General features: G+C 37.5%; 1 protein-coding gene across 3 annotated transcripts in view; it reads left to right on the forward strand.

Moving 5' to 3' along the window:
* Oxsr1 (oxidative stress responsive 1) overlaps positions 1 to 16,268 on the forward strand; it is a 120,702-nt gene that overhangs the window by 15,496 nt on the left and 88,938 nt on the right. For 2 of the 3 annotated variants that reach the window (XM_005386597.2, XM_013515207.1), the window contains exon 2: positions 8,334 to 8,446. In XM_005386597.2, the coding sequence (XP_005386654.1) occupies positions 8,334 to 8,446 (113 nt within the window). Of the gene's footprint in view, positions 1 to 8,333; positions 8,447 to 11,343; positions 11,427 to 16,268 lie in introns of those variants that run through there. The other variant, XM_013515206.1, reaches the window with a different exon arrangement.

A 16,268-nucleotide genomic window follows, 5' to 3' on the forward strand; every position in this document is an offset into this window, starting at 1 on the left:
CGCCCAAAAAAAAAAAAAAAAAAAAAAAAAGAACCAAAAAAAAAAAAAAATCTTACCTTTGCTTGCATTGCTTTAATAACATTGTAGGTACTTTGCAAGACCAGTAATACTTAACTCATGGGACTATTTTAATCATTAGATGAAAAACAGTGTACAGTGTCTGCCAAAAAATATATACACACTTCATTTCACTGTACAAATAAATGTCTGGAAGCTAATGGCCACTGCTTTGAGTACCTCTTGTACAATTGTACAGCCAAAAGTAACTTGTTTTAGTCTGATGATGTCTCAATAAATTTAATATTAAAATATTTATATGAGGTTTTCTTTCCTGATGTGTACATTTTTTTGTTGCACTCAAGTACTCATCATATTGCTTGGCATACTAAATGCTCAATACATGTTACTGTTCATGGTGGTAATGAGGCATTACCCATGACAACTGGGTTATTTTTGTTCTGCCCTAAGCAAATAATTTTTTCCCTTGAAGATAGATTTCATTACTTGATTGATTAATTCATTCAACAAGTACTTATTGAACTCCTGCCATGTGCCAGGTACCGGTCTCAAAGGTCAGCTTGTCATTGCAGGAACTTGGCTTTTGCTTTGAGTGTGATTGAAAATTGTTGTAGATTTTTGAGTGGAGATTCAACTTTATCTAGCCTGTTTTAAAACTCAGACTGCTGTGTGGAGGATAATTTTTGTAAAGATGCAAGGTTGGGAGGAGAGATTATCTAAGGGGGGATGGTAGTGGAAGTGGTGAGATTCAAGATGTAATGTATTTTGAAGTTAGAGGCTTTGCTGCTGAAGTAGAGAGGAAGGTGAGACAAAATGATTTAAAGGGTTTTGGCTGGCATTGGCATCTGTGGTGGCTTATGTCCTCCCAAAGCTTCATGCGGTCATAGGTGGGGCTTTTCAGAGATGGCTGAATCTGGAGTGTGTGGACTAAATTAGTCCACTGATTGGTTTGGCTTAGTTTGGGGCAGGATTAAGACTGCCCCTCCCTTGGTGTGAGTGCTATCCACTGTAAAGGTGGGTAGCCTGGATAAGCTCTAAGGGGCGGAAAGAGGGTTGCTGCTTGTCACTTGCTGCCTGCTGCCTTGCTGCCTTCTGCCTGCCATGAGCTGTTTCTCATCTGTGGTGCTCTTCAGCTATGCCATCCTGCATTGGAACCAGCCACCTATGAACTGAAACCTCTACCAACTGAACCAAATAAACCATTCCTCCTTTAACTTTGGGTGTCGGTATTTTGTCTCAGGAATGCAAAAAGTAATCAGATAGAGATGGGAGATCACTAGAGTGAGAAGAACAAGTGATGAGTCATTGCAAAGCCATCAGGCTGTGTGAATAATTACTCAGCACATATGGCAGTGTGTCTTTATTTTTGTCTTTGTATGGAAGGAATAAATAGTGTGATTTTTATGACAATGACTATTCTTACAGCTGTTTTGCCTGTTCTAGGAGCCCTAATTTTCAACATGACTCTGATAAGAGGCCTTATTTAGAAAAGAGCTTACAGAATTGTAAATTCTTATGTCTTCATAATGACTTGGTCATCTTTTAGAATGAATAGTGTCTGGGCTTGCTCATTTCTTTAGTAAATGGAAAACCGTACTAAGAAGTACTTTTAAAAATCTCAAGAATGTGTACTGGTTACAGTGATAGCTGGCCAAAACTTTGGGGGATATGCCGTCAACTAATTTGATTTATTTGGTTTATTTTCCTCATGAGTAGGAGTGATACTCATTTTTGTGTTCTCAAATTTGTAGGTCTGGTAAAGTGGAGGAAGAATGGTAATTTTTTTTCACAGTCTCACTCAAGCTCAGTCTCCATTTTCAAGGGTTTAAGAGAAGACTTGTCCCTTTTTTGCACATTAATCCACTCTGATATGTGAAGTACACTGACATTGCAGCTAAAGATTTAAAAGAAGACAGAAGAAAAGTGTAATAAGCGAGGGTATAGGAGTGAGGAATCAAGTATGTGTACTGCTGTAAAAGGATGAACATCTGAATTAGGGTATTTTATTGGAAATGGTTTTAAATTTTCAATCATCTTAGGCCAGTACTTAGTCAAAAATATATTAGAGAAGTTGCTATGACTCTTGAAAACTATTTCTAAGAGATGCTTTCTGCCAGTATACAGGGGTTTATACTGAAGTAATAGTTGTACAGAATGACATTTATTTGTACTGTGTGCTTTGTGTACTGATTCTGTTTACGAATCCAGGTTTGTAATTGAAAAAAATTGCAGTATAGGACTTGTTTTATAGAAGTGATGAATCATGTTTAAAATTTGTCTCTAGCCCTGTGTTATTACATTCTTGTGAAGTGTTGGAGGATGTTAAAATAATTATGAATACATTTTTTAGATATTCTTCCCTACCCTATTTACATTATTGTCATTTTCTATGAAGTAATTTTTTTTTCTAATACAAAAACAACATTGCCTATTCTGAATTAGTGGTGTTAAGTTTTTACTACATTGTCATAGTGCTTTATGTTAAAACTTTAGTACGTTTTGGCATTGTCTGGGAAATCATACATAGATGGGTGAAAGTGATAGGGTGAAGAACTGGAGCCTACAAATCTTTTTCTATCATTGAGTGTGGTGGAACCTTAGCAGTTTGTCTTTTGGCCCCATTAAATCACCCTAGAACTTAATATTTTCCTTATAGAGATATACATTAAGTCAGCAAATCTTTCAAAGAAATATAGTTCAGTAGATATTTATGATTAATAATACTTAGGTTTGGTGTTTCATTACTGATAAAACTAATTCTGTTGTAATAATGACTGGAAAAACCAACAACTAGATTTAAAGTATTTTTTTATATAGTAGTCTCCCCTTACCTGTGCTTGTATTTTCTGTGGCTTCAGTTACCTATAGTTAACTGAGGTCTGGATTTTACATAAAAAATTCCAGAAATAACAATTCCAAAGTTTTAAATTGTGCCCTGTTCTGAGCAGAGTGGTGAAATATGCCATTGGCCTCCCCCAGAGTGAATCATTCCTTTGTCGAATATATCCATGCTGTGTTTGCTGCCTGCCTGCTTGCGCATTAGTCCCTTAGTCACTCAGTTATCGTATTGAATGACTTGGTATTGCAATGCTTATGTGCAGATAACCCTTGGTTTATACAGTAATGGCCCCTCTGTGTGAGAGAGAGGGTAGTGGAGTTGGCAATTTGGATATGCCGAAGATGAGCCATAAAATACTGCCTTTATGTGGAAAGTAAGGCTCTTAATAGCAAAAAAAAACATATGATGAGGTTGCTAAGGCTCTTAATAACAAAAAAATCATAATACACACACACATACATACCACAAACACATATGTATAAACACACACACACATACACACACAAACACATGGTAAGGAGGAGTCTCCTGTGCAATTATGAAGACGGAAACAGTATACTGTTACCATTGTTCTTTTTTATTATTGTTCATCTACTGTGCATAATTTATAAATTAAATTTTATCATAGGTATGTGTAAGAAAGAAATTTTAATTTTTTGTTTGAGATAAGATCTCACTGTCTAGTTCAAGTTGGCCTTGAACTCACTTTGTAGCCCAGGCTGGCCTCAAACTTGCAGTGATTCTCCTGTCTCAGCCTCCCCAGTGCTAGGATTTTAGGTGTGGGCCACCATGCCCTGTGGTTCTGTGCAATTTTATTACATGTATAGCTTTATGTAACTACCACTAAACTCAAGATATATAATTGTATCTCACCACAGGGTCCTGTGAGGCTACCCCTTTATCTGCATTTCTGCCCTCTTCCTATACTCCTACCCCATGGCAACCACTAATCTGTTCTCTCTGTGATTTTATTTTACAGTAAGAGTGTTATGTAAATGGAATTATAAAATATCTAGCTTTGAGATTGCTGTTTTCACTCAGCAGAATTCACTTAAGGTTCATCCAAGTTATTTATATACCAACAGTTCATTCCTTTCTATTGGTGAGTAGTACTCCATGGCATGTGTGTACCAGTTATAGGAGTTTGTTTAACCTTTCTCCCATTAAGGCTATTTGGGTCATTTCCAGTTTTGGGCTATTCTGATCAAAGCTAGTATAAACTCTCATCTACAAACATCTTGGTGAATGTCAGTTTTCATTTCTCTGTGATGAATGTCCAGCAGTACAAATGCTGAGTCACATGACATGTCCATTTTAAAGAAGCACAGTTTTCAAAGAAGTGGTCAAACTGTTTTTCGAGTGGCTGTACCATTTTTTACATTGCCAACGTCAGTGACCTAGTTTCATCACACCCTCACCCAGCATGTAGTGTTGTCAATTATTTTTTAAAGCCATGTTAATAGTGTGCAGTGATACCTATTTGTAGTTTTAATTTGCATGGCTAAAGGTGCTGAACATCTTTGAATGTGCTTATCTGCCATCTGTAAGGCCTTTGACTAAACATCTTTTTTGTGTGTATATAACATATTTTGGTCCTATCCATCCCTCTTTTACTCCATCCCCTCATTCCCTTCAGTGCTATGCCTTTTTAAATCATAATTTTTGGCCCATTTTCTAATAAGACTTTTAAATGATGAGTTTTCAGAGTTCTTTGTACATACTAGGTACAAGTCTTTTTATCAGATACATTCATCCTTTTCACAGGGCTTTGCAGAGCAAGAGTATTAAAATTTGCTTAAGTTTGTCACATTTTCTTTAGGTTGTGCTTTCAGTATCATGCCTGAGAACTCTGCCTAGCTTTAGGTCCTAAAGATTTTCTTTTGTGTTCTTTAACTTGTGTTCTCTTTTGAGGTAAGTTTTGTATAAGGCATGAGGTTTAGGTTGAGATTCATTTTTTCCCTTTGGATGTCTGTCTGCTCTCTTGTCATTTATTGACAGGATTTCCTCGCTCCCATTGAATTGCTTTTGCACCTTTGCCAAAAATTAGTGGGGCTTGTTTATGTGAATCTGTGTCTGTTTTGTAGTGTGTGTGCATGCGCACATGTGTATGTGCATGTGTCTGTCCATCCCTCTGCCAGTACTATACTGCCCTGATTACTATAACTCTGTAAATCTTGAAGTTGGGTAGTGAGTTTTCAACTTTGTTGTTCTTTACTAGTGATTTGGCTATTTTAAGGTCTTCCTTTTTCATATAGCTTGAGCTCAGTTTGCAGCCCAAGCTGGTCTCAGCAATGATCCTCCTGCCTCAGCCTCCCGAGTGCTGGGATTACAGGTGTGCGCCACCGTGCCTAGCTGGCATCAAGGTTTTTAAAAAATACTTTTTCCATGATAGTTGCTGTGATCATATGACTTTTCTTCTATACCCTGTTGCTATGGGGTATTGATAGATTTTTTTTTTTTTTACTAGCCTTACATAACTAGAACACATTCTGCATGTGTGTGGTGTATTCTCTATTGCTGGATTCAGTTTACAAATATTTTTAAAAAATTATTATTTTTATTTTTTTCGTCTTTTTGAGACAGAGTCTGGCTATGCAGTTCAGGCTGGCCTTGAGTTCACTTTGTAGCCCAGGCTGGTCTTGAACTCGAAACAATCCTTCTGCCTCAGCCTCCTGAGTGCTGGGATTGCAGGCGTGCAGCACCATGCCTGGCCTTACAAATATTTTATTAAGGATTTTTCATTGTAAGTTCTTGAGAGCTATTGGTGTTTAGTTTTCTTACGTCATTATATGGTTTTGGTGGTTGTATAGTAAAATGGCCTTATAAAATGAATTGGGAACTGTTTCTGCTTCCTGTGTTTCTGGAAAACATTGTATAAAATGGCTGTTAATTCTTCTCTCAGTGTTTGGTAAAATTCTTCAGTGAAGTTAGCTGCAGCTGAAAATTTTTTCAGGAACTTTATAAAATAATGGCTTTAATTTAAAAAATAGCTATAGTGTTATTTAGGCTATCTACTTTATGTTGCAGAGTTTTAGTTGTTTTTGAAGTATTCCCTTGAATTATGAGCTAAAATTGTTTATCATATTTTCTTATTTTTTTTAAAGTATTGAGGTAAAATTTGCCTTTTTTTTTTTTTTTTTAATTTGATTTTTGAGACAGGGTTTCACTATGTAGTCCAGGCTGGCCTCAAATTTCTGATGATTCTCCTGCTTCAGCCTCCTGAGTGTTGGGATTATAGGCATGTGCCACCATGCCTGGTTAAAATTTTACCATTTTAAAGTATACATTTCATTAGTTTTTTTGGTGAATTCATAATGTTTTAGAAGCATCACTGGATCTAATTCCAGAGCATGTTTATCACTCCAGAAAGAAAAAGCCTGTACCTACTAATCAGTCCTGTCTGTCCTTCTCCTTCCCTGGTTCCTAACAGTCACTGATCTCTCTTTTCTTGCTGTAGATTTGCTTGTTCTGAACATTTTCACAGAAATGGTGCTTGGCTTCTCTTACAAGATTTTCAGGGTTTGTCCATGTTCTAATATGTATCAATATTTATTCCTTTTGAGCCTCTCTAGCAAATGTTTTATGTTGGTAATTCTGTGTTTTAATTGTTTAATTTCCATTTGGTATCTTAAAAAATAACTTCTGGAATTGAGGGTGTAGTTCAGTGATAGAGCACATGCTTGCTGTGTGACAAGGCCCTTAGTTCAATTCCCAGATCTCTTCCTGACTGCACTCTTATTTCTTTGCTGAGATTTAAAATTTTTTTTTGTTTCAGCAGGGTCCATAATTGTTTGTTGAAGCATTTTTATGATGGTGGCTTTAAAATTCTTGTCAGATAATTGTAACATCTGGTTGATCTTTGTGTTTGTGTCAGTATGATCCCCGCCTTTGGGCAGTATGGGAGATTGAACTCAGGGTCTTTGTGCTAACCTACCCACCCAGCCCTTTTTCTAATTTTTTATTATGAGACAGGGTCTCACTAAGTCACTAAGTTGCCTACAGTGGCCTTGAACTCACAATCCTTCTGCTTCAGTCTCCCAGAGAGAGAGTTGGAATTATAGATGTTCACCACCCTGGACTTGTCTTTTCTTGTTCAGATGTGCTTTTCTTTTTTTTTTTTTTTTTTTTTTTTTTTTTTTTTGTTTTTTTCTCTGGTACCGGGAACCGAACTCACGACCTTGCGCTTGCCAGGCAGGTGCTTTGCCGCTGAGCTAAATCCCCAGCCCCCAGATGTGCTTTTCCTGGTTCCTGGTACACATGTTTTAAGTATATCCTGAACATTTAGTTATTATACCAGGTAGACTCTTGATTCTATTTAAATTTTCTATTTTAGCAGGTAGTTACCCTATTTAGGTTTAGTGTATCTTTCCTGTCCTAGTTTTGTGAGCTGTAATCCCTATAGTAATTTAGTTGCCTAGGTTTTTTTTTTTTTTTTGGTTTTTTTTTTTAAAAGAGGAAAGGTTTATTTAGCTCACAGTTTGTAGAGGTTTCAGTCCATAATTGGTTGGCTCCGAAGTAGGGTGCCACATGGCAGAGGGCACCTGTTTGTGGCGGTGGAAAACATCGAAAGTAACAAGAGAGGAGTGGGGAAGAGAGAGTGAGCGAGCTAGCTTATTAGATCTTGCAAGTGCTATTGTCTTTAGCTTTATTTTTTTAGCACCGTGGAACTACTGTTTTATCTCTACAGGTGCTGCTCTGGTGCACTGGTGGGAGTGGGGGCTTCGCATTGGCACAGCTGTGGGACAGGGACCTAGCTGCCACCGTGGTGAATGTGGCCTGCTACTGTATTGGATGTAGGTTAAGGACCTTGCTGATGCTGTGGTGGATTGGGCCCATTATGATCCTGGATGAACACTGGGGAAGGTGTCTCCCTGCTAGGTCTCTGCTGAGCAGTCCTTGTATAGACCTTCATCCAGAGAGGAGGATTTTCTCATTTGCTTGCCTGTCTATCTGTGCATCTGTCCATCCATCTGCCCACCCATCTACCCTGCCCCCGTTTGCTCCCTCCCTGCTGGTGTTTCTCGGTGGCAAACCTCTCTGGTGTCCTGTCTGGGACAAATGGGAGATAAAAGGAAAACCTAGCGAACTACCTATGGTACTTTCCTGCAGTCCTGAGGTCCCTGGCTAGACGACCATCTCCTTTCCATCTTCTGGAGTCCTATTAGGGTGTGTTTTGAATTATTTTTAAGGAATTTATCTGTATTTGGAGGACAGGAGCAGGAATATATGAGCTTGTGCTAGAATTAGGACCCTGGCGATTTTGAATTTTTTTTGCATTGATATTTATGGGCAAAAAAATTTGCAATGATTAAGGCTTTTCCTTTTATAGACTTCACTCTTTGGGATGCTTCTCCACAGCTGTTCACTTTAGGAATGATATAAGAATGCTTCTTCTCTTGTTTAAATTGTATGGGAATTAGAAATGTCGTATTTTAATGTCCATTATTTATTTACTCATTTGTGTATTTATTTTTAGGGAGTGGAGCAACTGCTGTGGTCCAAGCAGCTTATTGTGCCCCTAAAAAGGAGAAAGTGGCGATCAAACGAATAAACCTTGAGAAGTGTCAAACTAGCATGGATGAACTGCTGGTATGCACATTGCATATTTTTTTGTTGTTGTGTGTTTTTTTGAGAGAGGGTCTCACTATGTAACTCAGGCTGGCCGGGAACTTGTGGCAATCCTCCTGTCTCAGCCTCCTAAGTGCTGGGGTTGTAGGCATGTGCCACCATGGCACGTCACATATTTCTCTTTTTTTCTTTTTCACATATTTCTTAAATAGAGAAATACACTCATATATTTATGTTAGGCTGGGAAATAACATGTTTTTGATTTGTTGTTTTCTTTAAAAGAAGTTTTATGATTTCTTCATTAATAATGTTTATTGTAAAATTTATAAAACCCAGGTAAGTAGAAAAATTATTTATATTACTATTTTTCTCAGAGTAACATTGGCTATATGATCTTTCAGACTGTGAACATTTAAATGTCGTTGTATTTTCATGGTAATATAATCTTCTTTTTTTGCTCTTTTCATTGAATAGTTTATCATACAACTTCTGTGTCTAAATATAGATTTAATGTTTTTAATGGGTGTATGGTAGTCCATTGAATAGGAAGACTATAATTTATTTAACTTTTTTTCATATTGGATGATTACTGTGTTTCCTTTTTTCTTACTGGTATAAATCAGTGATGGTGAACCTCTTAGAGAGTAAGTGCCAAAACTGCAACCCTAACCCACTTATTTATTGCAAAGTGCAACATTGCAATTAAACCTGAACACTGAGGTTTCACTTTAGGAAAAATATATGTCAATGTCTTTTGTCTGAAAAGACACAGTAACACATGTACCATAGCTTCACCACCATTGTATAAACAGTGCTTGCTTCTTTCTTTGTTTCCTTAAACAATATCGTGGAATTGTGATTCCTGTGTTAAGTGGAATGTGCTTTAAAAGGCTTTGCTTTTGAGCTGGGTGTGGTGGTACATATCTTTAATACCAGCTACTCAAAAGGCTGAGGCAGGAAAGTTTTAAGTTTGATGCCAGCCTGGGCTCTTAGTTAGAAAGTATCTCAAAATTTTAAAAAAATTATGTATTAAAAAAGGGCTGAAGATAGCTCAGTAGTAGAGTACTTGCCTAGAATGGGCAAGGCGCTGGTTTCAGTGTCCAGTACCGCCTCCTGCAAGAAGGTTTTGGCTTCCTGGAAACATGGTACCAATTTGTATTATGACCTTCGATGCAAGAAGAGAGCTTGTCACCCCTCCCCTATTAGCTTCTTTACAGGATATGGAAACGAAGAAGGGTGAGTTCTATGGGTCAGTAGCTCTAAGAGATGTTCTGTGGCATTAAGATACAGACATACAGACATTTTGTGCTCTGTGACACTCAGAATAGTCTTAGGAATGTAATATGCTCAGCAAGGAAAGCTGGATAATTTTACAAGTCACTGAATGTTTTACATTCTGTTACCTTTTTTTAATGGCTAAAAATGAAAATAATAATAATTGCTTTAGGTACCTCATAAGGTTTTTTTTCAAACTTAAATGATGTTATTTGAAAGCTGTAAACTGCCATACAAAATAAGCTCCTACTATTTTTAGGTAATTGCTCTAAGGGCATATATACAGCTAGTGATAGGACATGGATGAAGACTAGAATGATACACCAGAAGTTTTCTCATCATTGCCAATATTTTTGAACAGTTACTTCTGTTTCATTTTTTATTTTCACACAGGGTTTCATTAAGTTGGTAAGTTGCTCAGGTGGGGTTGCAACTTGTGATTCTCCTGTCTCAGCCTCCCAGAGGGCTGGGATTATAGGCGTGCACCACTACACCTGGCCTCAATTTTTTATTTTGTGTTTCAATGCTAGGGATTTTTTTTTTTTTTTTTTGGTTTTTCTTCGGTACTGGGAACCGAACTCATGACCTTGCGCTTGCCAGGCAGGTGCTTTGCCGCTGAGCTAAATCCCCAGCCCCTCAATGCTAGGGATTAAACCTAGGGATTCTCACATACTACGTAAGCAGTCCTCCCCTGCCTCAAATTAGATTTAATTTCTCATATTGTCTGTGTTGAGTATTAGATAATAGTTGGAATGAAAGGAAAAGAGGTTGTAGAGTTATATATTGAGCTCGTAGCAGGTGAGACAACTGTATGCCTTCAGGAGTTGGTAACACATGTGCAAGAGCTGAAGGAGTATTGCTGAAGTGATATTGAGGCATCTTTGGTGAGAGAACACATACTTGCAAGGAGAGGTTAATTGTAATCTGTTGAAGGCATTGGGTTCATGGTTGCCAGCAGTGTCTTGGAGTGCCGTGTAGACAGTGGAGCTGCAGTGATAGTAAAAGAAGTCTGTGAATTGTACACTAATTCTGTTAAAGCAAAACAGATTTAAACCTGCACACTAAGACTGGAATTTGGGAAGCCCAGTATGAATACCTGTCATGTGCTGGTTATTGTATGTCATCCACAAGAATAGTGCCAAGATAAATAAAAGTTTTATGACTAAAGAAACTGAGACTCACACTTTAAATAGCTTGACTAAGTTTACATGATGATAATGAACATCTTTTAGTGCTAGGCCCTTAGGTGTACTTTAACCTTCGGCGTCTCCATTTTATAGACGAGGGAAGTAAATCATATACTAAAACGCAGAATCTGGCTTCAAAATCATATTTTTCCGATTCACATCTACTGTGTTCTGTGTAGTATAATATCAACAAAATTATTATAATTTTAGATCAAAAATAGAACATCTCTTCTTAAATATGTGACACTCTTGAAAGCAGTTTTTTATTATACTGAAGTCTTTTAGAGGAATACAGATTTGATTTATTAGAAGAAAAATTGGTTAAACATCTTAATATGCTCAAGTATTTCATTTTTTTTTTTTTTTTTTTTTTGGTACCGGGAATTGAACTCATGACCTGCTGCTTGCCAGGCAGGTGCTTATGCCGTTGAGCTATATCCCTGGCCTGCTCAAGTATTTCAATCAGCTTTACGTTGCAAATGTAGTCTGCACATACTGTAGAGGAGGAAATGAAGAGAGGAAAAGTGACTTTTAGTAAAGTAAGTTTAAAACAGTTGTTTTTTTTTTTTTTTAGGGGATACAGGCTGATAAATTCCACTATACCTGAAGAAATGTCAGAAATATGAAGGATACCTGATTTACTTGTAATCTTAGCATTTGGTATATAAGATCTGAGGGGTAGGGACTCTATTTCTGAGAGATACGAAGTTTACCTTAAAATTTTTGAAACCAACATACTAAAATTTTAATTTTGGGATGTTAAAATTTATTTTCAAAGTTATTTTTATTATGCACAGTGAGGGTGGTCTGAGTTCTCCAGAGAGTGCTGATGTAGCTGAACTTAAACATACGATAATTATTAGTGAAGAGGCAGTGTATTAGTCCTTTATTTGTCAAAAGTTGTACCTGTGACAGCTTTTCTAAGTATGATGGGAATATCAGCTGTCAAATCATATTTATTTTTAATCTCTGGAGATTCTGTTCATAGGCTTTTGTCTAAGAAGAGCGCAGTATGCAGTATTTTGAGATTATTCTCTAATATGGTAGATCCTAGAATGAGATTCATGGGACAAACATCTTAGGGAAATAAGAGGTTTAAAATGTCTTTCCTTTCATCAAGAGTCTTACATTCTAGCTGAAGTTAGAATGTTTGCCTGCTCTTAGCTATTTTCCTCATTGCTGGGACAAGATACCTGACACCCACAATTTAGTAAAGGTTTATTTTGGCTCTTAGTTTTGTAGAGGTTTCAGTTCATTGTCAGCTGGCTCCCAGGTAGGACAGCAGGGCAGTGAGGTGTGGCAGAGGGAAAGTAGATACATCAGAGGAGGAAGGATCTGTCTGCATACTGGAGACTGAAGGACCTAGTTGAAAGTTTGGAGCTCACTGCAGTTTCCTTTTCGAGTCTGTATTAGAAGGCTGATGGGTCTGTGATGGAAGGCTGAAGAGTCTGCACTGGAAGCCAGGAGATGATGTCGAAGGAGGAAGACTGAACCTCCTCTGAAGGAGCAGAAGCGGAACAGTCCTTCATTTCCCCTTTATAGCATCCAGGCAGTGAGCTGCCCTAGAGTGGGTCTTCCACATCCTAGGGTGTGGACTTGTTGAACCAATGTAGTTGAGCTTTGCTTTTCTCAATCAACCATCACACCCACAGTGACCCACCTCTTCTAAGCAGACCCTACCTTCTATCAGCAGGTCAGCTATAATGCCCTCATAATTCAGTCACCATCCAAAAGCCCTGGCTATGAATGCGTGAGGCTCTGGAGGGACATCTACATATAAACCGTAACACTTCCTGTACAAAGCAGAGTGACAGATGCCTTGAGAGATACAGAGAGACGTGGAAGAGGAAGAGCCTTCTAGTTAAAAGATCTTTAGAAGAAGAAGGGATGGAGGGCTTTGTGGAGATGTTTGGGTCCTGGCCCACCAAGGTTGGATAAACTTTGAACAGGCAGGTGTGGGGAACCTCCAGGCAGGGATTGAGAGTCAGGGAAGAATAGCTGAGGGCCTACAGACCTTAAAAAAAAAAAAAAGCAGGTGAAAGAATTAGGGTTTTATTCAAGAGGGATAATGGCAGGGTAAGTTGTGGCCATGATATGTGAACTTAATATGGGCTTGGTGTCATCACCATCCCTAAGGCATTGCCAGTGATTACAGCCCTTGGAGCTTCTCTCTGAAGTGTCTTTGAAGAATTTGTTTTTTAAACAAGGAAATGACTTCCGTAAACTGATTTAAAAAAGTTTAGTTTTTCCAAGCATGGTGGCACATGTTTGTAATCCCAGCACTCAAGAGGCTGAGGCCAGAGGGTTGCCCTGAGTTCAGGGGCAGCCTGGGTTACATTAGTTAAAGGCCAGCTGGAACTACATAGCAAGACTCTGGCTCAAAAATACCAAAAAAAAGAAAAAAAGTTCTATGGCAAGTTTTAAAAATAATAGCTTTAAGATACAAAATTCATATACCATGAAAGCACACCGGTAAACTCAGTACTCTGGGAAGCTGAAACAGGAAGATCATAAGTTGAAGCCTAGCTTGGGCAATTTAGTGACTTAAGCTTGAATAAAAAAATAAAAAGGCTGGGATGTGCTTCAGTGCAAAGGCCCTGGATTCAATCCCCAGTACTATACGTACTCCTCAATCTTTTTTTTTTTAACTCTTTCCAAACGCATAGTGCTGTGGTATTTAGTATATTCACAAAGTTGTACTACCACCACCTCTATCTCATTCTGAAACTTCCTTTTTCTTTTTGTTTTTTTCAGAATGGAACATTTTCATCACTACAAAAAGAAGCTTCATGCCCATGCATATTTATTCTCCATTCTTTTTGAAATAGAGCTATTTATACATCTTTCTGTACAGATTTGCCTATTCTGTGCATTTTAATGGAATCATATAATATCTAGTCTTTTGTGTCTGGCTTCCTTCACTTAAGATGTTTCTAGAGTTTGTCCAGATATTAGCTTATATCTGTTTTCTATTTTTGTTGCAAAATAATATTCTATTGTCAGGTATACTACACATTACTTATTCATCAGCGGTTTGACTTTGGGATGGTTCTCCTTTTTGGCTTCAGTGAATAATACTGTGAGGAACATCGCAGTGCAAATGTTAATATTTGTGTATGTTTTCATTCCTCTTGAGTATATACGTAAGTGTGGAATTACTGAATCACATGGTAATGTTATGTTTGACTTTTTGATAAACTGCTAAGCTGTTTTCCCAAGTGACTATCACTTATAATTCTGCAGGTATAATCAATTTCTCTATAGCCTTACCAACACTTGCTGGTTACATTTTGTATTTGTAGACAGGGTCTCACCATATTGCCTAGGCTGACCCCAAACTCCTGGCCTCAAGCAGTCCTTCTGTCTCAGGACTTCTGAGTAGTTGGACCTATAGGTTTACTACTGTAAACTTTCGTCTTAGTGCTTGTATGTATAGTAGTGGATTATTCTGTGACAGCTTGCAGAGTGAATTGAGAAGAAAGAGCAGAGGCAGAATCTAGTAGTATGTTTTGCTGTAGACCTGACCAACAACTTTAAAACTTTTCTGATGGTAATCTATACTAAGAAGTAAACATTATATCATTACCTAGTATTGTATATTACCTAGTGTTGTCAGTATAAAGTCTAAATTTTTTCTTTCTTTAAAAAATTTTTTTTAGTACATGTCTGCAATACATAATGATTACATTCATTGTGGGGAGCTGGTATCTGTTAAAGTATAAATTCTTTAACACATTTACACTGCTCTTTATGATGTGATTTGAGGTAAACATTCAGAAACCTTAAGAACCCACTTAACTTTCATGTATCGGTGTCAGCATAGTAAAACTTTGAAGCCTTCTGAGTGTGGCTTCTATCTTTTGTAATGTGTTTCTCCGGTAAACTCATGTAGTATCTAATAGTAAAGGTCAAATTTTATTATTCTGTGTTGTGATAGTATTTGTCTAACTTCATCAACTGTTAAGTTTCATTAGGGTTTACCATTGTGGTTACTATTGAGTCTGTCACATAGTTGGTATGGTAGGCACTTCATACCTATAGAAAGCAGGAACTACCCACCCTAAACAGGTTTACTGATTGTGTCATAAATATATTTTACATATTTCATCTTATTTAAAAATCATTATGCCTCTCAGCTTGTTCTACTGTAATTTCCCCACATGCTATAGAACTAAAGCACCTCTTCTATAAAAGTTCCCACCTATTCTATAAAAACTTCTTTAATTACACTTGCCTACTTAACTGTTCTTTTCTTTGGGTTCTTGTGACATTTAATATCTTTACTATTCGTATCTCCTGTGTGTTTCCTCTTATATGTATTTATCTTATCTCTTCAAATCCTGTATAACTATGTCAGAATTTACTATTTTAGTTCTTCTGTTTTTTTTCATAATTACCTAGTTTTTAATGCAGAAGACTATGCTGATGACTTTGGGGGCTGCAAAATGTGTATGACAAGTTTTTTGCCATTAAAGGAGTTTGCATGTAAGCAGAAAAGATGAGAAAAGGAAAACTAGCATTTGTTGAGCAACTTCTTATGGATCAGATCTTATAGACAACTTTCACACAGTTGATCTTACTGAATAAATACCAAGGGCATAGTCAGCTACCTGAATAAGTGACATGCTGTGTAGAGTGCTGTAGGATTTCATTCATTCAAGAAATATTTAAGGAGTTCTGTGTGCCAGGCACAATAGTAAGTACCAGGAATAGCCTTAGTTCTCATGAAATAGACAGTTACAATATAGTATGATAAATTCCACGGTGGTTGGGAATCTGCTTTTAGGTATTTATCTTTATGTAGCTCTCAGCATAGCAGGGAGAGACAAGCAAATAAGGACACAGCACACTACCCAGTACATTATATGCTATTAAGGTGCTTAGAAGCTAAGAGAAAGAGCACCTGACTCAGGCTGGAGACCTGAGAGGAACTGATACTTAGCCTGAGATCAAAAGGAGTAATTGGATTTTGTTAGGTAAAGATCATGGGGGAAGTGTGCTTGAGGCAGAGGTAACAATAGAGTGACTTGAAGTTTTCTGTGGCTGGGTCATAGGGCTGGAGTCAGAATGGGTTAGGAATGATACCAGAGAGGTAAACAAGACCCTACTTGACTTAGAAGGTATTTTATTTCTCCACATCTCATTTAAATTCATAAACTGATAAAGGGTAGGCTTAGACTTTTGGCTTAGGTTTCTACTCTGGATTTAGTTTATGATCTTGTTATGTTTTATTACCTCTCTTCCCTGTCTTTCAGATGGTTCTTACTGTATTTCCCTGGTTGGGCTCTAGTGATCCTCCCACCCCAGCCTCCCAAGTACAAGGATGCCAGGCATGAGTTACTGCTCTTGGCCCAGTACGTTTCTCTTTAGTGTGAGAACTG

The sequence above is a fragment of the Chinchilla lanigera genome, unplaced genomic scaffold, assembly GCF_000276665.1.
Source record: "Chinchilla lanigera isolate Chin_1 unplaced genomic scaffold, ChiLan1.0 scaffold00026, whole genome shotgun sequence".
Classification (NCBI taxonomy): Eukaryota; Metazoa; Chordata; class Mammalia; order Rodentia; family Chinchillidae; genus Chinchilla; species Chinchilla lanigera.